At 35.8% G+C, this 22,742-nt stretch overlaps 1 protein-coding gene across 2 annotated transcripts; it reads right to left on the reverse strand.

Moving 5' to 3' along the window:
* Nucleotides 1–3,287: 3,287 nt before the first annotated feature.
* Nucleotides 3,288–8,147, reverse strand: LOC129887497 (pentatricopeptide repeat-containing protein At2g36730-like). 2 transcript variants are annotated; one of them, XR_008766409.1, is made up of 3 exons: nucleotides 7,518–8,147; nucleotides 3,461–5,245; nucleotides 3,288–3,316 (listed from the first exon to the last, which is right to left on the reverse strand). XR_008766409.1 is itself a non-coding variant. In XM_055962615.1 (2 exons), the coding sequence occupies exons 1-2, from the start codon at nucleotides 8,054–8,056 to the stop codon at nucleotides 4,441–4,443; spliced, it is 1,344 nt and encodes a 447-aa protein (XP_055818590.1). In that variant the 5' UTR covers nucleotides 8,057–8,147; the 3' UTR covers nucleotides 3,288–4,440. The 2 variants fall into 2 exon arrangements, 1 of the variants encoding a protein (XP_055818590.1); XM_055962615.1 differs by having other exon boundaries at nucleotides 3,288–5,245.
* Between the last annotated feature and the right edge of the window lie 14,595 nt (nucleotides 8,148–22,742).

The raw sequence follows: 22,742 nt of genomic DNA on the forward strand, positions 1-22,742 counted from the left end.
AAATACCCTCCACAAATATAGTGAACATGTTAATGCATGCATTAAAACTCCTTGCATTACTAACACGTGGATTTTCATGTAGTAGTTATGCATACCATAATACCAAAAAAAGTATATAATAAATATTTGCATTAATTATATATAGATCGGAAAAGTGCATCAAACAAGATACTTACAAAATAATAGTAGCATGGCTTGTGTATCACTGAGAAGACTCTCATAATTGTAGTGACAAGACATGCCTTTTGTGTGGAGGTTTATAAAAATAAAAGTTGCAGCTTACAAGAAAATGTCATCTTTGGTATGGTTATCCAACATTACATGTTGTGGAAATTTCCTTAATGTACGTACGTATGTCACTTTCGCTTGTTAAAATGGATTTCATTCTCTTGGGGTATCTCATATCCATATCTCTTTAACTTGGAGACATTATCAACCAAAAATTGTACTTGGATAGGTAGGTGATTTGGACCATTTGGTGAAAGAACAAAACGTGTAAGAATAATGGAGTGAGGTTACCAACAACCGCTATAGTGACTATTCATTAAATTAAAACTTAATAAACAAAATACATCTCCCACGTCATAATATACTAGTACTAGTTAAGTCTTTCAAAAGAAAATCTTATAAACAATTTGGATTTTCCTTTCCTACCCAACCCAAATATAAAGAACGAAATTAGCAAAGATGACAGAGCCGGTTGGAATTGGCTTTTTCAAATGTTTTTAAGCTAAAATAGTTTTTAGTCACTTTTATAATATTTGGGTAAAGTTAAAAAAAATAGAATTTCATAATTATACCTGACTAGAATTTCATAATTATACCTGACTATATAATTTACGTCTTATCAGCTTTAGACCCCATAAAGTACACAATTAATGAGCCGCACCAAATCTTTGCAAGATTCTATCAAAGTAATAAGTAAAACTAGGAAGCATGGTTGAAGGTTTGTTATCTTAAATCATAAGGGGGCCTAGATTTTAGATCCTATTTAATGTTTTGAAGGGCCCTTTTTGCTAAGTTCTGGTGGAAATTTAGAACCATAAGAACTTTTTTTGGATAAATTTCATGTGGAACTAGTATTATAAAAAAAATACATTCCAGTATTAGTCTAGTGGAGAGAAGTCTATCAGTTGTGGAAAGGAATGTTGGAGGTCAAAGATAATGTTAAAAGGGAACTGTAGTGGGAACCTAAGACTGGCTCATCTAATCTATGGTTTGATAATTGGACAATGCTCGACCCACTTTATCAAGCTTTACCTGAAAACTTTCAATTTGATGAAAGAATTGAGAGCTTACGTTACTTCATGGAGAATGGGAGTCGGAACAATTCTTTAATTCACCAACATCTCCCTAATGACATTGTTGAGTATGTTTATTCCATCCTAGTTATAGTAAACTCAGAAAACATGTGGGATCATCCTTAGTGGACAACCACAAAATTAAATCAAACAAATTCACAGAGAAAAGTACTTGGAAATTGATGATACGGAAAGAACTAGAGCAATGGTGCTTCATCAAGATCTGAACTAAAGAGATTCAATATGAGATCAATTTCTTCCCATGGAGGCTTTGGAAGCAAAAGATCTCAATTGATGAGGTAGTGGCTAGATATGGCATAACCATAAATGTTGTTATTGTGACCTTCCTTAGCTAAAAAAACAAATCACCTATTTCTTACACGATAATTTTTCAGGGGTATTTGGGTTCCCTTTGCTAGTGTTGTAGGTATATTAGGTCCTTTTGTGCAGGTCAACCAAACCATTTCTAAATGGTGGGAGGAAGATTGTGAACCTAAGATGAAGCCTCTGCTTCAGATAGCCCCAACTTTCATACTTTGGAAAATTTGGAAATGGGAAAACACTCAATTGTGTATGGGGAAAATGTCTAGAAGGAGGGATATCTATGAAACAAACTAGAATCTCTCCATGTTTGCTAGGGACAAATTTCCCTGACTAGAAAATATCCCAACTGCTCGAAAATAGACAGTTATTTTCCTAGAAAGCTACAGTCTCAAAGTAAAAAATGTTCAGATTTAAATGTAATTCAGATGGAACTTCAAACATTTTACTATGGTTAAACTTGAAAAATGCAACTCCCTAGTATTAGAAAAGATGTGATAAATCAAATTTCTTTGTTAGTTGATTTGTTACTTCTTTGTTGATGTGGACTTTTGCTCACGTGTACATCCACAGCTTTTTGGTTAGATTGTATCTAGTCCTCTTTGTGGGTTGGAAGTTTGGTCAATATCCCTTCTTTTGTAATTTACAATTAGATGAACAGACAATAACGACGGACATCTAGACCCAAAATTTATTGTAAAAAGTCAGCGCACATTTACAATCGTTTTTTTTTTTACTATTTCTTTTATAGGTTGTAAGAATATAATGAATAGTTTATAATATAAAATATATATACACACATCATACTGGGGCAATTGATTTTTGTCCCATCTTATTTTAGAAATAAATCGCTTTTTAGTTTGCATTTGAACTAGTAATTGATCCTTAACTATGTTTTAATTTAAAATTACGGAGATATGTTGCAAAATATTAAATGTGGGAGATATATTCCTATGGTTACTCATTTGATTAAGATAAATTTTATAGCTAGATCTAAAAGATATATATAATTGATCTAGTGGATTCCTAAATTTGTGAAAATGTTTTTTAGAGAATGATTTCCCAAATTAAACCGTTAACCATAATAACATGTTTACTAAATTAATTCAATCTCAAGTTCACCATAGTAAAGTGTTTACTAAATTAATCCAATCTAACCCTTAACCATAGTAACATGTTCAAGTCCCAGCTTCATATGGCGGTCTCTTGGTCCAAAATACCTTCTTCAGAAAGTGTGCGTAAAATGCATTGGTAATGGCCTTGATATTAGGATTTTTAATAATCCATGTTTATTACCAGTACCTATGATGAAGACTTGCTAGACTTGCATGTGACAGATATCATTGATTGGGACACAAGAACATATAATAAAACACAAGTTGATAAAACACAAGTTGGAGACACTTTTCTCCGCTGATAAGGTAGATTGCATTAAGCGGATTCCATTGGGTTTACCCTCCCAGATGATCAATGGAGGTGGAAACTTGACAGTCAAGGACGCTGCACCGTTAAGAGTGGGTATTCGGCGTTGCATAATGCTACTGAACCTAACTTGAATGTGGCGCAAAAACTGGAAATTGAAGATGCCTCCTAAGGAGTTGAATTTTGTTTGGAGATCTTCAAATAGTATCCTTCCAACCAGCGATAATTTAATGAGTAAGAATATGCTTCAATCCGACTTATGCCATGCATGCCTCCAAAGGACAAAAACAATATTACAGCATATCAATAGTAGGAGAACTGAATTTATGCCATGCTAAACAATGATAATGTTTGGTCAGAAATTTGCTGATTGTTTTTACTTCTGGATAGAACTCCATTCTAACATATAGAGTTACCTTGTAGCGATTCTCCAATTTCTTCACGCCGCTGCATCAGATGTCAGGTTCTCCATGTTGATAGATCAGTTTCTCCACGTCCCATCTAGCTCAACCCTTCTAACATGCATAAATAACTTTGCATGTCTCACCTCATATAAGGATCATCACCATTCGAAAGAGGAAAAGTCTTCAAATGATTGAGAACAAGACAGGACCAGCTTGAGATCGCAGGCCAGCTGCTTCCAATAATTTTAAGTGCTGAATAATCTCAGATGAAATACATTAGCATCCAGAACTGCATATTGTTCTTGAACCATGAATAGGAAGCTCTTTTTCATATCCAAGTGATCTAATACACAGCGAAGAGGTTTCCACTGAGATAGGTTCATCTGACATTGTCACTAACAGCATTATACAAATGAATGGATCCTTAAGTCTAAGCAGATGAGACAAGAAGAACATTAATTGAATACTGAATATGGATTTCAGTCAAGCGGTTCTCTTCCATTGTGATAAATATCCAAAGATTACCTCACTTTAAGTGTTCTAAGAAAAGCTTAATCATACCAAAATCATAGAATGTGAAGGGCATGGAGTATTGACAGATACAGAGTACACAGAGCACGACTTTTCCTCTTCCAGAAGTGTACCAATTTGTGGAGTTCCTCTCAAATGTCATATCCCAAGAGATAAGATCAAAATCACTGCTCAATGTAATCTTCATTTTTCAAGTGATTTCATATTATGCGAATGTTAGAGAATTTCAGTATGACCCTATTCCAATGGTCAAAGCAACAGCTCCCCTAAACTTGCACCTCAGCCTGGTGGCATTACCCAAACAGAAGGAATTCATTTTCCTCCACCATTGATAGTGCTCTTTCTTGTCTTTGGAATGTAACAGTGGCTTCATTCCTGTGATCTGAATTGCTCTTCTATTGGCATAAACAGAAACATTACTGCCAGATCCTTCAATTACTTTCTTCTGCAGAACTACCAAGCTACTGCACCCAACTGCTGCCAGGAAATTTCTTTATCCCTTTCGCTTTCATAACCGATCTTAGGCTGTTCGCATCACTGCAATAACCAGAAAGATAAGACAAACTGGATGCAAGTACATAGTTTGATCCAAGATCAGGCTCTATTTTGAGGAGAATATCTCTTATGTTTTCTTCTGTGCAAGGAATACGACCATGATGCTTACAAGCACTAATGAAACTTCTCAATATCACAGAATTAGGCCCTATAGGCATGCTCCTTATAATATCATAAGCTTCTTCTAACTCTCCAGCACGTCCAAACATGTCCACCATGCATCCGTAATGTTCCATAGTTGGCCTGATGTTATAAATACTTACCATTTTTTCAAAATATTCACGACCCGCATCAACAAGGCCAATATGACTACAAGCACATAAGATTGCAGAAAATGATAAGCTGTCCGGCCTAAAGCCAGATTCTTCCATTCTGGCAAACAAGGACACAGCTTCTTCTCCATGACCATGATCAGCAAGACCAGAAATCATGATGGTCCAGGTCTGCAGATTTTTATCACCCATTGAATTGAATATGCGGAAAGCCTGCTGTATATGGCCACATTTTGCATACATGTCCAGGAGGGCTGTTTCCAATTCAACATGTAGTTCAATACCACTGGTAACAATGTGTGAGTGAATACATTTACCTAATCTGATATTCAGGATACGAGTACATGCCCCCAGCAAGCTAACCAAAGTGACATAATTCGGTTTTTCATTTGCTACCTTCATGTATTGGAGCAGGAGCAGAGCATCTGAAGGCAAGTTACTGAGATATCCAAGAAAACATTGACTATTTTAACTTTGAAAAGCCAGACAGAAAGGAAGTACGTCACAGTAAAAGTTTAACAGGAAAAGAAAGCAGGAAAGACTATCATATTATCACACCCCCTACACAAAAAGAGAGGTCAAGGTAGCAAATATTCATTTGCATGCCAACAAGGGATGAAAAACGAACATAGAAGCCCATTAAAATGGTCCACTATATGATCAAGTACAAAAAATAATTCAACTACTTCTACGTCTATAAAAGTAGAACTGATCCACTGTATGACAATAATGAACATAGCATGTTGCTCACATGTAGCGGAACTTGGCTTAAGGAATTTATAGAATTCACTTAGGTGACATCCTGAATCACACTTTTATGATATCAAATGAAATCCAATAAGACCAAAAAGTACTGACAAACAATTGGAGACCCCTGCAGACAGATCAAGTTGAATAGTATTCATTACTTTAACTATGAGGAGCAATAGCCAAATGTTTGGAGACTTCATCAGGAGAAAGTCAAGCCTGCTAATATTTTCTCTATTGTCTTCCTATTCCCTATTTATAAATGTAACACCCCCGATACTCTCCCACGGAAAAGCCAAACTGACCATAGTATCATTATAAAGTTGTTGTCCTTTCAATGTTCAATTCAAAGTTTATCTCAAAAGAAACTTAATTTTTGGATTTCTCTTTATTTTTCAGGCCTAAACTGCAGATAGAATTTGACATGGGAATCCACCACATGCAATCCGGACAACTAAACAGGAGCGCGTTAGTTTTAGAATACTCATGACCATTGGAGCCACGAAATTGCTTCCTATTTCCAAAAGTTTTGTAGGTAAAAAGTCCAAAGATTGGTTTGCAGAAATTGGGTTTCAAAGCTCCATGTTTTATTGGACATGAATGTACATGAGATTCCAAAATAAAAAAAACCAGCATACTCTGTTGTATGCAAAAGTTAACAAACACAGCAGTGAGACCAGAACACTTAAATACAAGAGGCTGGGAGTGTTGCACGCATCTCAACCATGAAAGTTTTCTCCATTTTAAAGAGTGTATATGGGACCTTTCCTAGATGAATACCGAAATCTCAACCATGAAATTTTTCTTCACTTCTAGTCCCTTATTTTTTAGGAGTACATGCTCCTTTACAATTTAAGAGAAAAAATTTCAATGCGAAAATTTCTGTCATTGTTAATCCCTGATCTTTTAGGAGTGTATGCACCCTTCGCCATTTTAAAGGCCCAACACCTACTGATCCTTTCAGATATATCTTTTAACAATCTATTGCAGCAAGAATGAAAAAGAGAAAAAGTGAGACTAGTGAACAAGCTTGGAACTCCTTATTCAAGCAAATATATCCTAGTAATAGTATTACCGGTTTCTTCTTATAGAACAAAATAAGTTTGCACAATCGACATCTGGGACAAATTTTAAAAAGTTCAGCAGAAATACAAGATAACTGATATCTGTTCAAGAAAACCATAAATACCTTGGCACCAAATTTCTGAAAGATAACAAACAAGGTTTCAAGCTTGCGTTGTTCATAAAAACTGAGACATATTATGTGTCAGACCTATCAAAAGACGTTTAACCCTTAGAAGTTCCTCACAGAATGATACTTGAACTAGTTTCCACAAAGTAGTAAACTTGTCGTGCTCGAAAATCTACTTAAGAGTTTGGTGCTTCTATTCACTCCCATTATAATAATCATCTTCAACAACTTCCGCATGATGCTATAGCAACTCACAACCTTCACACGTTTATTGGGTTCACAAATCATAAATAATCTACTGATTCCAGAGTAATACATAGATACATGAAATATCTTTTAGAAGGAGAAGAAATTGAAAATAATAAGACAACAATTACTACTATCATACTTGAATCACAAAGTAGTTAAAGTCAGCTATACGATCCCTAATAAATAAATAATAAAAATAAAAAAGACCATCGTACTGAAATAAATAGAGATCATGGACAAAAACATACCTTAACAACACTTTTTCATTAGTTTCACACACTATCAGTTGATCTCTTTTCCTACTTGAACTATCACCACACTTAGTTGACTAGATAGTAATAGTTTACATAGGAAAAGGGAACAACTTACACTTGACTTAATCAGCTTCAAGGTGTGTTTTAATACATTGATGGCGATATATAGTTCAAGTAGAAAAATGTGACAGCTGATAGTTGTGGTGTGAAATTTGCAACAAAAAGTGATAGCTGAGATGTGTTTTTGACCATTAAATAAATATGCATACCAATGAACGTAAGCAGCCATCATAGAACTCCAAGAAACTATATCCCTCTCAAGCATTTCATCAAACACTAGTCTTGCAAAGCTGATGGCACCAAATCCAGCATACATTCTCAAAAGGGTATTGTTCACATGTAAATCTGATCCGAAACCTGACTTGACAGCCATTGAATGCAACGACCCACCAGTTCCAATCATCAAACAATGCCCACAAACCTTTAGCACAACAGGGAACGTGAATTTATCTGGTTTTAATCCAATTTCTCGAAACTGGTTAAAGAGCTTTAGAGACTCTACTTCAGAGGAGCTTACGGAATATGCTCTCATCATCGTGTTCCATGCGAAGATTGATGGAATAATGGGAGAATTATGAAAAATCGTACGGGTGAATTGGAGTGATATTGAAGAAGAGAATGATATGAACTGGGAGAAACGATACTCGTCGTGATGAAGGGCTGTTTTGATGATTAGAGAATGAAGTTGGAGAAGATGGATGGTTGTTTTAGAACGTTGGAAAAGTGCCTCAATTTGGTGGGAAATCATTTCCAAGCATTCTAGTTATTATTGCAAAAACTTTTTATCTAGGGCAGTCTAGTGTGGAAACGAAGGGAAGGAAAAGGCAATAATGGCGGATGATTTGCCACCAAACCAATTTTCAGTAACAACTTCTTGAATATTTAAGAAAATTTTGTTACTCCTCCTACTTGGTTAGTAAACCAGAAACAATAAACATGAAAATAAAAAATAGTATCCGAGTCTACAGAATTCATTATATATCCTTAAAGAATTTAACCCCCTCACTGTACCCAAGGTTATGGATTATTTCCTCCCAAAATAAAACGGATAAACTATTAAAGAAGTAGCAGTACCTCAAACTTCAATAATTTCAGCGAACTCAAAAGCCAGCAACAAAATCACACAAAGACTCAATTTTGTTTGAAAGAAAATATATATGCAGAAAAAGGAGAAATTTGATTTTTAAAAATGAGAGAAAAATCATCTATTTATAGACAACAAAGAGTAGTGTAAACAAGTACTTATTGTGGTTTATCGGAACAGACACAACTCTTCTCAAAAGACACAACCTTTCAGAAAAGTCGCAACTTTTTTTAAAAAGTCACAACTTTTTAGAAAAGTCACAACCTTTCGGAAAGTCATAACTTTTCGAAAAGGTCACAACCTTTTATTTCTCATTCACACCTTTAAAACCCAACACTTCCCCACATGAATGGGGAAATGACTATTGTTAAAACATATGCATAAAAATTGTGTGATTTTTAAGTAAGAATTAATTGTATCTGGATAAGTAGATTTTTCTTTGAACTTTTCGTAGTGAACATATATCGGATATACTCGATCAATCGATAGATTTGATATCTTTGAACCGTCGAGCTTTAGTGTATACCTAGACAACATAAGTCACACAATCAACCCTTTAACTGTTTTTGGTTCTCATTGTTTTGTTCGTTTCAGCCATGAACACTTCTTGATTCATAAGTGCGTAGAAAACTGGCCTTACCGAATTCTCCTTAAAGCGGCTTACACTTCACACTTACATAGGTGATATCTAGATGTGTTATCCCATAGAAACACCATTTGATATGCCCTGTATCAAACTTAGATATCATTAAAAGGTCTTAATGCCTTATCCTTGTTACTAAACATTATCGCATTATAAGAATGGATCATAAAAATTATTTTGACAATGTTGAACCCTCATCAATGACTTTGTTTAATCTCCTTGAACCTATATCTTGGAATCTCCAGTCTTCTAGGTAGAGTTACCGCCATGATAATTTGTCCTCGGCCATAATCCCATTCTCTTTGATGATTGCTAGCTGCTTTTCGACCGATATAGTTAGGTCATAGTTAGGTCGCAGTCCTATCATCATAAGCTAATTCCTTTGCCCTCTAGTAGCAATATGCTTAGCTTTCAAGAGTAAGTTCTCCGAGGAGATGTAGAAAAATGAACTCCCTCTCTAGTTAGGCCTTTTGTAAATGGATCTGACACATTATCCTTTAGCTTTACATAGTCAATTGTGATAATTCCACTAGAGAGTAGTTGCCTAACGGTATTATGTTTTCATCATATGTGACGAGACTTACAGTTATACATAACGCTCCTAGCTCTTCCTATTGCAGGTTGACTATCACAATGTATGCATATAGGAGCCATTGGTTTGGGCCAAAATGAAATATCTTCTAAGAAATTCCGAAGTCATTCCGCTTCTTCACTGACCTTGTCTAAGGCTATAAACTCAGACTCCATTGTAGAGCGAGATATACAGTTTGTTTGGATGATTTCCAAGATATCACTCCTTCACCAATGGTCAAAACTTATCCACTTGTGGACTTAGTTTCAGTTGACCCAATAATCCAATTTGCATCACTATATCCTTCAACAACTACTGGATACTTATTGTAATGTGAAGCAAAGTTTTGAGTATGTTCTAAATACCTCAAAACTCGTTTTATTGCCATCTAATGATTTTGGTTGGGATTACTTGTGTATCGACTCAATTTACTTATAGCACAAGCTATGTCTGGCTGTGTACAGTTCATGATGTACAACAAACTTTCCAACACTATTGCATAATACAATTGGGCTTGACTTTCACCTTTATTCTTAACAAGATCAAGGTTCACATCAATTGGTATTTTTGCACTTTTGAATTTTAAGTACTTGTATTTTTTAAGTACCTTTTGGATATAATGAGTTTGAGATAATGCTAGACCTTGAGAAGTTTTGGGAATTTTAATTCCAGTATCAAATCGACAACTCCTACAATGTTTATATCAAATATACTAGAAAGCATACTCTTAGTACCATTTATGTTTGCAATGTCGTTACTCATTATTAACATATCATCCACATATAAGCAAACAATAACAACTTTGTTTAGAGTGTGTTTAATGTAAACACATTTATCAGACTCATTAATCTTAAATTCATTTGTCAACATTGTTTGGATGCTTGTTTTAGTCCATAAAGTCACTTAACAAGTTTGCAAACTTTATTTTATTTATCAGAAATCACAAAGCCCTCGAGCTATTTCATGTAAATTTTTTCCTCCAATTTTTCGTTTAAAAAAGTTGTTTTTACATCCATTTGATGCATTTCAAGGCCATATATTGCAGCTAGTACAATTAACATCCAAATAGATGTAATCCTAGTTATATGTGAGTATGTATCAAAATAATCAAGGCCTTCTTTCTATCTAAATCCTTTGACGACAAGTCTTGCCTTATATTTGTCAATAGTTCCATCAGCTTTCATTTTTCTTTTGAAAATTCATTTTAAACCCAAAGGTTTGTTTCCTGGAGGAAGATCAACCAATTCCCAAGTATGGTTGCTCAATATTGAATCAATCTCACTATTGACAACATCTTTTCAAAAAGATGAGTCCGCATCGAACATAGCTTCTTTGAATGTTTGAGGCTCATGTTCAAGAAGAAATGTTACAAAATCAGATCCAAATGAAATAGATGTCCTTTGATGTTTACTGTGCCTTGGATTCTCTTTATTAGGTACATTCTCCTTTGGTTCTTCTCGAGGTCATTTATACCCTTCATTAGATACTTCAAATCTAGTTTTATACGGATAAATATATTTAAAAAAATCAGCATTATCTGATTCTATTACCGTATTGTCATGAATATCCAAATGTTCGAACTTATGAATCAAAAAACGATATGCTTTACTATTTGTAGCATATCCAATGAAAACACAACCCACAGTCTTAGGTCCTATTGTGACCTTCTTAGGTTTAGGAACTTGGACTTTGGCTAAACATCCCCACACTTTGAAATATTTTAAGTTTGATTTTCTTCCTTTTCATTTCTCATATGAAATAGACTGTGTTTGTTGTGGGGAACTCTATTGAGTATTTGATTTTCTATAAGGATGGCTTCCCCCCACAAGTTTTGTGGTAAACCTGAACTTATAAGTAAGGCATTCATCATTTTCTTTAAAGTTTGATTTTTCCTTTCTACAATTTCATTTGATTGAGGTGAGTAAGGGGCCGTAGTTTGATGGATGATTCCATTTTCCAAACATATTTCTGCAAAAGGAGATTCATACTCTTCACCTCTATCACTTCTTATCCTTTTTATCTTTATACCTAACTGATTTTCAACTTCAATTTTGTATTACCTAAATACTTCTATTGTTTCATCATTACCACTCAGCAAATAGACATAACAATAGTGCAATTGTCAATAAAAGTTATGAAATACTTTTTTCCACCACGAGATGATGTTGACTTCATATCAAAAATTTCAGTGTGAATCAATTCTAAGGGATCATTCCTTTCAATAGATTTACAAGGATGCTTAGTATACTTAGATTCAACACAAACCTGACATTTTAATTTATTGTACTCAAAATTAGTTAAAACTTCTAAGTTGATTAGTTCTCACAAGGTTTTGTAATTGACATTTCCCAAACGTTCATGCCATAAATAATTTGACTCAAGCAAGTAAGAATGACCAAAAGTATTGAGTTTGAAAAGACCCTCCGTGAGATTAATCTTTTCCTACAAATATTTTGTTCTTATTTATTTCAACTTTGTCAAATACAACCATTGTTTAAAGTCAATACCTTGATAGTTATCCTTTTCAAGAGGACATTTTCATAACCTTCAATTTTGATTGTTGCAGAATTACCCATGAACATAGTCTCATTGGGTCCAATAAGAGCATATTAACCGAATGTATTTTAATAGACATGTATTTTCATGAAAGATCACAATATTTTAAGTGACACTTTTTCATAAGAGAACACGACTCTTTTGAATAAGTATATATATATATATATATATATATATATATATATATATATATATTTAATTTGATAATTTCATACTATTCATATCATATTATATACTAGTAAAAGAGAAACTCAACAACCAAAATATACACTTCAAGAATTTTGTGGGTGTAACATAATACAAGAATGTCATTCAATTTCATATCTTGTGCTTCCACATTTAAATTAGACACCAAGGCTAATTTTATCTTTATCACAAGCAAAGAACCCCCATATTTTCAATATGAGCTCAATTTTTTTTCAAGTATTTGAAAATAATTTTCCACATATTTGTTTTCTCATGCTTTCAAATGTATACTATCAAAATACATATTGACAGCATAAACCTCTTTTAAAGATAATATTCTAAAAAAAAATTATAGCGCTTCCATTTCCTCTAACAATCTTTGCATATTGTCAAATTTTAATTCACAGAAGCATCCATTGCAGACACAAAATCATTAATTTTATGTCACTAGTATGTTTTTTTTTCTTTTGTCATAATTAGACAGACCACTTAATATTGAAAATACTAACACTAATTATTGCATCTTTGTACGACTTGTTTCTACTTAATAATGAAGTTTTTATATTCTTCAAATCGTCAACTGAATGAACTTTGAATGCTGATGAAGTTTTTATGACTTCAAATCAATTTCAAATTCAGAAAGAGCACAAAACCAAGAGGTTTTAATCTCCAAAAACCAAAAATACAATACTGTTTCTAGTTAACATGAAGTTTTTACATTCTTCAAATCGTTTACCCTTTATATTCTTGACGAAGTTTTTATACTCTTTAAGTCAGAATATTCATTCAAACACAGTGTTTGATAAATTGGTGAAATTTTTATATGTTTCAAACCAAATGCATAGTCTGATTTATTTGGTGAAGTTTTTATATTCTTCAAACCAAAGGAGTAGAAAATCAAAGGATATTAGTTTCCAAACATTAGACACAATCGAATTTCATACAGAGTAGAAAACTACACAAGTTTTAGTCTCCAAAACAAAATTAGAAAATCATAAGGATATGATTTTCTTTTCAAAAAACTTTTCTTCATTATCAAGTTTGTTAGACTGACTTTAAATCTATGAATGATAAATTCTATAGAGCTTCCACGTAGTCAGACCAAATAGTGTTTTCTTTTATGGAATAAATTTAATATTTGATGAAGTTTTTTATATTCTTCAAATCGAATATTAAACTTTTCTTTTCTTCTTCTTTTCTGAAAAAAAAATATCTTGCTATCTACGTTCTTGGATTAAGATCCTTGAAAGATGCATCTAATATTGGATGTAATACACACAAAATTATTTCTCTACCCAATTTTATCACAACAGATAATAAACCTTTGAAAATAGTTTGTGAAAACTATTAAGACAATAACACATTATTTAACTTAATCATCTTTAATTTGACCAAGGTTATGGTAAGAAAAAAAATACTACTTTGTAGTATCAAGTCTAAGATTCCTTAATAATGTACTTACTTAGACATAGCAGAATCATATAGATACCATGGTAACGACTTCTAAGATCTATCGTGCCCCAATCCAAAAATATCAGATACAGAAAAAAAAATTAAATTCTTTAAGTTTGTTACTCCTGCTGTATTAAGGTTAGCAAACTAGAAACTATAAAGATAAAAATAAAAAATAGTATTCGAGTCCACAGAATTCACTGTGTATCCTTAAAGAATTTAATCCCCTCACTGTATCCGAGGTTATGGATTATTTTCTCCTAAGATAAAATGGATAAACTATTAAAGAAGTAGCGGTACCTCAAACTTCAATAATTTCAGCGTACTCAAAAGCCAGCAACAAAATCACACAAAGACTTAACTTTGTTTGAAAAAAAATATATATGTAGAAGAAGGAGAAAATTAATTTTTAAAAATGAGAGAAAAATTATCTATTTATAGACAACAAAGGGTAGTGTGAACATGTTTTTATTATGGCTTATCGGAACAGACATAACCGTTCAGAAAAATAGCAAATCTTTTTAAAAAGTCACAACTTTTTGGAAAAGTCACAACCTTTCGGAAAATCACAACTTTTCGAAAAGGTCACAATCTTTCATTTCCCATTCAAACCTTTAAAACCCAACAAATTTCGGACACATCCCTTTGCGCTTTGCTTCGTTTTACAGATTTTTTCTCGCATTTACAATATTATGATAAAGATACTTTATGAATTAGATGGGTGCTTTATTATTATATAAAAGAAAGGCCAGTATGGGAGTCCAACCCAACACAAGCATCTTGGGTTATCCAGAAATTTTTGAAGATGAAGCTACGCGTAAAGGACGTTGGTTCAAGGGGGCCATAGCTTGCGCAAAGAAAAAAGCTAATAAATCAAAATATGCACATCTTTTCCATTAGGAAGATGTGTGTCGTGTTGAGGGGTGAGTTCCAAAAAGTATAGTGGAGTAGAATTATTTGCAATAATCCAGACTGTCCAAAATAGTTTTTTATTCTTAGATTGATTGCCCTTAGAAGACTTAGAAGACTACATACAAAAGACATTGCTACAATGGGGTGTAGTTGATGAACAACAGTGTGAGTTATGCTACAAGGAGAATGAGACCATTGAGCACCTTTTCTTTAGCTATGACTACTCTCGTGAAATCTAATCTAGGCTACTTTAATAGCCGGGCATCAATAGAGTGGTCGTGGACTGGAGGAATGAACTTAACTGGGCATGCACTAATGCCAATAGAAATGGTCCAACAACAACCATATTTAGGATGATCCTTACTGCAACAGTGTATTTAGTGTGAATAGAAAGAAATTACTTCCTCTGTTTTTTTTACTTGTCAAATTTTGACTTGACACTCATATTAAGAAAACAACAATTGGTATATGAGTTTATCATTTTATCCCTATTAATTGATAGAGTTTTAAACATATTTAATCACTATATTTTTAAAGACATTAATTTCATGATAATAAATTGAGGTATAATAGGAAGGAAAAAAAATATCCTTCCTTGATTTGTCAAAAATGACAAGTAAAAAGAAAAATTAAATTAGGAAATACTTGATAAATAAATAGGAACGAAGGGAGTATAAGATATTTTAGGCCAAACTTTGTGAACCTAAGATGGTGGTTAGGAGAATTGTGCACGACATAATTTACAAAGGATCACTCAAAAAAAACCTTGTGAGAAGACTAAATGGCCTTAATTTCTACCCATAGTTAACTATAAATTACCACTAGCACATAGGTGTTGATGTCTAGTTATTTGGTTAGCCGTTGTGTGAATGTCATATGATCACAGCTTTTTTGAAGTTTGTACAGATCTACCACTTTGGTTAGAAAATGCTAGTTTAATTGCCAATTTTTTTTTTAAAAATAATATATTTGAACTGATTTACCCTTCATCAGATCATGCTCTTTTAACTAGTTATCATTATTTTATTAATATCTCCTTTAAATATATTTATTTGTTAGACATATTAAAATGAAATGCCAACGGTTGTTCACCCCCGTTCCCAACATTTAACCTTTGTCTCTTCATGTCACGATCTGATTTCTTGAGTCATGATAGCGCCTATTATTACCCACCAGTACTCAAGCTGACCCATATCCCAGAACGGTAAGTAATGAGATGTTAGGGTAGAAGTTCAATAATTCAAACTACAAACAATATTGAAATAACAGGAACACAAATGAACGGCAGAAGCAAACCAAAACATACACAAACCAAAAGATCCCTTCAGAACCTGGAAGTCACGTGTATAGAGCTACTACAAAATGAGTACAAGCCCCAAAAGTGGACCATAAAAATAAGGTTGTCTCAAAAAGCAAAAGACAGGCAAAATATATATACAGAGGGAGACGAGTACATCTAGAACGCTATTGCTCACCCTCGTCTCTGATCAAGACTACAGTTGGCTTGAATCAGCTCTGATAGCTACTACTCCAACCTGTATCATGAAAATAGATACAGAGTGTAGTATGAGTGCCAAAACAACAGATACCCAGTAGGCATCATAGGCTGACTGAGCAAGATAAGCAAAAGTAAACATAAATGCAAGAAACTACTCAGAACTAAACACAGAATAAGAAATCAAGATAGTTATGTACACGAGCGTACTCAAGAAACAAATAGAGAGAAACTAGTTAAATATGTAGGGGCTCCCATAAACCAGACATGTACGCTTGTGCATAAGTCCAAAAGTAATAACCTGAATGGACTTTCATAAGCCTGATAGGAGCAACGATATTTGAAGTAAAATGAGATAATCTGATGAAGTTCCACCAATGCCACAATTTTTCGCGGACTTGAACCAAACCATTCCATAAGCCTGTAGTTCTAACCCAAAGCTGAAAAGAGTTAAGGACTTGAACCGAAGAATCATAAGAGTATTAGGGACTTGAATCGAGATTTGATAATAACCAAGGACTTGAACCCATGTGTAGATAATCATGGAATCGAACCACATACAAAAGAGACCATGGACTCAAACCCCAATAATAGATAATAGTGGACTTGAACCACATACAAAAAAAGACCACAGACTCAAACCAGGTAATGGTAGCTAAGGACTCTAACCAAAGCTAGTAAGGAGCGATGGACTTGAACCAAGGCTGATGTCGGTGGAGGACTTGAACCACGGCTAAGTAAGGCCAGAGACTCGAACCGATGCAATAATACCAAGGAAAGAACTTAAACCCTACCTGGTTAAGTGAATTGGGGACTTGAACTATGACAGAGGTGAATTGGTCAAAATCAGGGTCAACGACCAACCGCGCGTCACAAGGATTACCCCTAATTCGACTGCCATTAATAGATCACTCCAGTTGAACCATATCTAACCAGAATCGATGAATAGACTTCTGAAACCAAGAACCAAGTGATGCGGAACCTATTGAATAATAGGACATTATGGATATAAGGTTCCAAAGCTGTGTTACTGCCTAGATAAAGTTTAGACTATCAGACGCAAGTCGGCTATATCAGTCTATAGGAATCTAAGCTGTTTGAAACGATGTTGGAAAAGTTCTAAGGACCAACGGCACCAAAATCACGTAAATCTAAGGCAACACTAGTCTAAGCCTAGACTAAAGCAAAACCTACTTCCAAATACATAAACCAAAGGTGCAACACATACCACAAGATATGAATGATCAATAATAACTGGAGACATGCTTTAACAGTCCGACAATACCCCCGAAAATAATACCTAGGGAAGGAAATCTAGGAATTTAGCATGGTCGACACCCAAACCCCTCCAAACTCATACAATTTAGCATACAAATGCCTAAACATGCTCAATCTAAAGAGGGGGAAATCGTAGCCTACCTGTAGGATGATCGTGTCGAATCCCACTCACGAAACCAGAGCTTTTCCCTTTCGAATGGTCTCCAAATATTGCCACACTACCAAGAATGGAATCACAATGTCAATACGGTCGTTATGACACTAAATTGGCAATTTTTGAAGACGGGCCAATTTCAGGGTTCAAAACGAGAAATTTGGGATCCACATTCAGAATTTTAGAATTCACCCGAAAAGTATGTTCTAAATACTACTCCCAACTTATGTTCCAAAAAGGAACACAATTCACAAACAAAATCAGCTACAATCCAAACATGCATAAAATTCAAAGTTTTAGGCTAACAACAAGAAAGGACAGCATTTAGGAATAGCGAATTACCAAAACTAAAGCCCCCACAATCAAAAACATTTATGCCACGATATTCCTTGTAGAAAACTCCACAACTTAGCTCCAAGAATCACTGAAAATGAAGCTAAAATGATCACGAAATAGAACTCCAAACTCGTAAATGTTAAAAACAACAGCTAAACCCCTTATTTTACCTCACACAAAGCCTCCCTCTCAAGATTTCGAGCTCACCAATGAATTCTTCATGAAATTCCTTGAAGTTAGACTCTTGAATCACCAAAATTGGGTTTATATAGACCAAGAAATTAATTTCCAAAGTTCTTCAAAAATTCACTCCAAAAATACCCAGTGCAGTAGCTAAAATCAACATTTTACCTCAATTGAATGCGCCAAATTAGTTTCCAAGCTTGCCAACACATTCTCATCGAAAAATCTCACAAGTTTGTCTGAACCACCAAATTTGGAGCTCTAGAACTCAAGTTATGGCTTAGAAGTTAGAGAAAATACCTAAATAGGGGCACCATCACTGCTGCAGCAACCCTATTTTTGGCATAGTCCAAAAATCTCCGATAGGGTGCTCGAGATTCATTCAGAACCTTGTGTGCACAAATGAGATATGCTACCATACTAAATTCAACATTCTGAACTCAATAGTACATTCAAAATTCCCATACGAGGTTATTTTAATGAAAAGTGAGTCCACACTCAAGTGTCATTTTAAGCCATATTCTACAAGGACCTTGATATTAGATTAGAAGCCTTGAAAAGTGAACGAAGAGTCATTCTAGAATAAAATTGACATTTTAGAACTAACCACGCTGTTAGAATTTTCATCCGAGGAGGTTTTCCCAGAATGCTGACCAAAGTCAACCATATGCCAACTTTTAAAGGCAAAAGCACCAAATGACCCCAAACTCATATCGATTGCCTCGATACTCATGCTGACCATGCTACTAGCCTAATTTGCCATTTCAGAGCTGATGGAACCATCAGAATCCCATTCCGAGGTCGTTTACATAAAGTTATGACCGGAGTTAATTTTTTAAGTTATAAAAGCTCCAAAATAGGAAAACGGGCCTAAAACACAAACGAGCGACCAAGCGACCAAACAGTCAGTGCCAGAAAGTCATAAATGACTTAGATCGCTATAGGAATGCTCTGAACGACGAAATGATTATTTTATTTCAAAAATTACCTGGAGCGTTATTACAACATCTACTACAAAAAGAACTTTTGTCTACGAAAGTAAGGTCAAGAAGTACCTGAAGGCTCAAATAAGTTGGGGGAACTGTGTCCGCATCTCCTACTCGGTCTACTAGGTATCCTCCTTGACTAGACAATGCATCCAACAGACCTTAACCACAAGAATGGCTCTGCATCGCAACTGTGTGACATCTCTAGCCGAAATAGCATCTAGATCCTCAATATAACTCAGACGATCATCCAACTCAACTGTATCATACTGGAGCATATGTAACTCTTCTGGAACATACCGGTGCAACATCAAAACATGAAAAACTAGAGAAATAGCTGAAACGGTCGAAAGCAGAGCTAACTTATATGCAACCTCACCAACTGTCCTCAATATCTCAAAAGGGACAATATACCTACGGCTAAGCTTGCCCCGCCTCCCAAATCTCATTACGCCCTTCATCGGCGATACACAGAGGAATACTTTATCACCAATGGCAAATCTCAACGGCCGATGCCTACAATCCACATAACTCTAGTGTCTACTCTAAGCTGTCCTGAGCCTATCCTGAATCACCCTCACATGATCTAAGGCCTCCTACATCAAGTCTGTACCACACAACTTGGGCTACTCCGTAGACTCAAACCAACCAACTGGAGAGAGACAATGCCTACCATATAAGGCCTCGAATGGGGCCATCTGAATACTGGAGTGGTCATTGTTGTTGTATACAAACTCCGCCAAAGGCAAAAACTAGTCCTACTAACCTCCAAAATCCATAACACAAGCCCACGATATATCCTCAAGAACTTGAATAGTGTGCTCTGACTGGCTATCAATCTGCGGGTGGAAAGTTATGCTAAGGTCGACACGGGTACCTAACTCCTCCTGAAAAGTCCTCCAAAAGCTGGATGTGAACTGTAAGCCTTGGTATGAAATGATAGAAATAGGTACACCATGAATGCAAACCATCTCCCGAGTGTAGTACGAGCCAACCTCTCAGCACTGTAGGAAGTATGAACGGGAAGGAAGTGTGCTGACTTGGTCAATCGATCCAAGATGACCCAAATATTATTAATACCTCAGTAAGTGCCAGGAAACACCACAATGAAGTCCATGGTGATACGCTCCCACTTCCACTTAGGAATGGGTAATCTCTAAATCTCTCCACTAGGCCTCAAATGCTCGGCCTTAACCTGTTGACAACTCAAACAATGCCACACATAGTCTGTAATATCTCTCCTCATGCCGTTTCACCAGTAATATTGCCTCAAGTCACGATTCATCTTAGTGGTGCCCGGATGAATAAAATATCTGGAATCATGGGCCTCGCTAAGGATCAACTGAATCAAGTCCCCAACTTTCGAAACACAAAAAAGACCACCAAACCTCAATACCCTATCTGAATCTAAAGTAGTCAGGCTGGCGTCATCTCCCAAAACCCGATCTCGAAGTGTAACTAAATCCTCTTCCTCAAACTAACAGTTGCAAATCCAATCCAATGGAGATGACTAAGCCCTCACATAGGCTAAAACACAACGGGAATTAGAGATGTCAAGTCGAATAATCCGGTTAGCTAAGGACTGGATGTTCAAAGCTAAAGGTCACTCCATAGTAGAAAGAAAGGCTAGACTACCCATACTGCCTTCTGATTCAAGGCGTCTGCTACTACATTCGCCTTGCCCGAATAGTAGAGAATAGAGAGGTCGTAGTCCTTCAGGAGCTCAATCTAACAGCGTTGCCTCAAATTAAGATCCCTCTAACTCATAATATACTGAAGGCTCTTGTGATCAGTGTAGATCTCGCATTGAACTCCATACAGGTAGTGTCTCCAAATCTTAAGTGCAAAAACTATCACCACTAACTCTAAGTCATGAGTGGGGTAGTTTCGCTGATACAACTTAAGCTGCCTCAACGCATAAGCAATAACCCATCCATGTTGCATTAGTACACAACCCAAACCAAAGCTGAATGTATCACAATAAATGGTGAATCCCTCGCCCTCAACTGAAAGAGTCAATATAGGAGCAGCGGTGAGCAACTTTTTGAGTCTCAAAAAGCTCCTCTCATACTCCTCCGACCATACAAATGGAATACCTTGGCGAGTCAACCGAGTAAAAGGTGTTTCTATGGTAGAAAATTCCCCAACAAAATGCCTGTAGTACCCTGCCAATCTGATAAAGCTACGAATCTCAGTCACAGAGGTGGGCCTGGTCCAATCACGAATAGAATCAATCTTTGAAGGATCTACCATAATGCCATCCTTAGACACCACATGCCCCAGGAATGCTACAGACTCAAGCCAAAACTTGTACTTTGAGAACTTAGCATAAAGCCGCTGATCTCTCAAAGTCTATAGCACTACCCTTAAATACTGCTCATACTCCTCTCGACTCCACGAGTATACCAAAATATCATCGATGAAAACTATGACAAATGAGTCCAAGTATGGTCTCAATACCCAAGTCATCAAGTCCATAAAAGCAGCAAGGACATTAGTCAACTCAAAAGACATAACTAGAAACTCATAGTGGCTGTAACGAGTCCTAAATGCGGTCTTAAGGATGTCAGCATCCCTAATCCTCAACTAGTGATAGCCGGATCTCAAATCAATCTTAGAAAATACCACAACACCCTAAATTTGGTCAAATAAGTCATCAATCCTAGGCATAACGTAACGGTTCTTCACCGTCACATTATTCAACTCCCTGTAATCAATACACATCCTCATAGTACCTTCCTAAACAGGACTAGGGCACCCTAAGGCGATAGGCTAGGTCGAATGAATCCCTTACCCAAGAGATTCTAAAGCTGAACACTGAGCTCCTTAAGAAATATGGGAGACATACGATACGGTGGGATGGTAATAGGATGAGTAATCTGCTCTAAATCAATGGCGAAGTTAATGTCGCAATCTGAAGGAAGGCCAGACATGTCGGCAGGAAACACATCTACAAACTCTCGGATTATAGGCACTGAATCAACCATAGGGCCCTCCCTGCTAACATCTCTAACACAAGCCAAATATGCCAAACACCAGCTATCCACTAATCTTTGAGCTCGAATAAAAGAAATGACTCCGACTAGCGTACAACTACAAGAGCCCTGCCACACCACTGGCAGAATACTAGGCATGGCTAATATCACGGTCTTGGCATAGCAATCCAAGATTGCGCAGTGAGGGATAACCAGTCCATGCCCAAAATTAAATCAAAATCTACCATATTAAGTAAATGAGGTCATCCCTAGTGTCTCTCCCTGAATAGTCACCACACAGGATCTAAAGACCTGATCCATTACTAAAGAATTACCTATCGGGGTCGAAACACACAACAACTCAACTAAGGGCTCTGTACTCATACTCAATCGACGGGTACAATATACAAATATATAAGAATAGGTGGAGCCTGACTCAAATAAAGTAGATGCGGGCTGATGATATAATAGAATCGTACCTATGATCACATCGTCTGAGGCCTCTGCCTCTACTCTAGCTGGAGTTGCATAAAAGTTGGCCTGAGCTTCTCTTTCCTGTGCATCAACTCGACCTCATGTCCTGCCTCCTCAGAGACCTCCCCGTGTACTCTGATGACCACCCC

This window comes from Solanum dulcamara, chromosome 4 (genome assembly GCF_947179165.1).
Source record: "Solanum dulcamara chromosome 4, daSolDulc1.2, whole genome shotgun sequence".
Classification (NCBI taxonomy): domain Eukaryota; kingdom Viridiplantae; phylum Streptophyta; class Magnoliopsida; order Solanales; family Solanaceae; genus Solanum; species Solanum dulcamara.

Excerpts from the sequence above, each read along its gene's own strand:
- LOC129887497 (XM_055962615.1), bottom strand. The coding sequence starts at position 8,056 with ATGATTTCCCACCAAATTGAGGCACTTTTCCAACGTTCTAAAACAACC. Across the intron at positions 5,246-7,517 it reads ATGGCTGCTTACGTTCATTG|TAACTTGCCTTCAGATGCTC; the intron begins GTATGCATATTT and ends TGGATATCTCAG.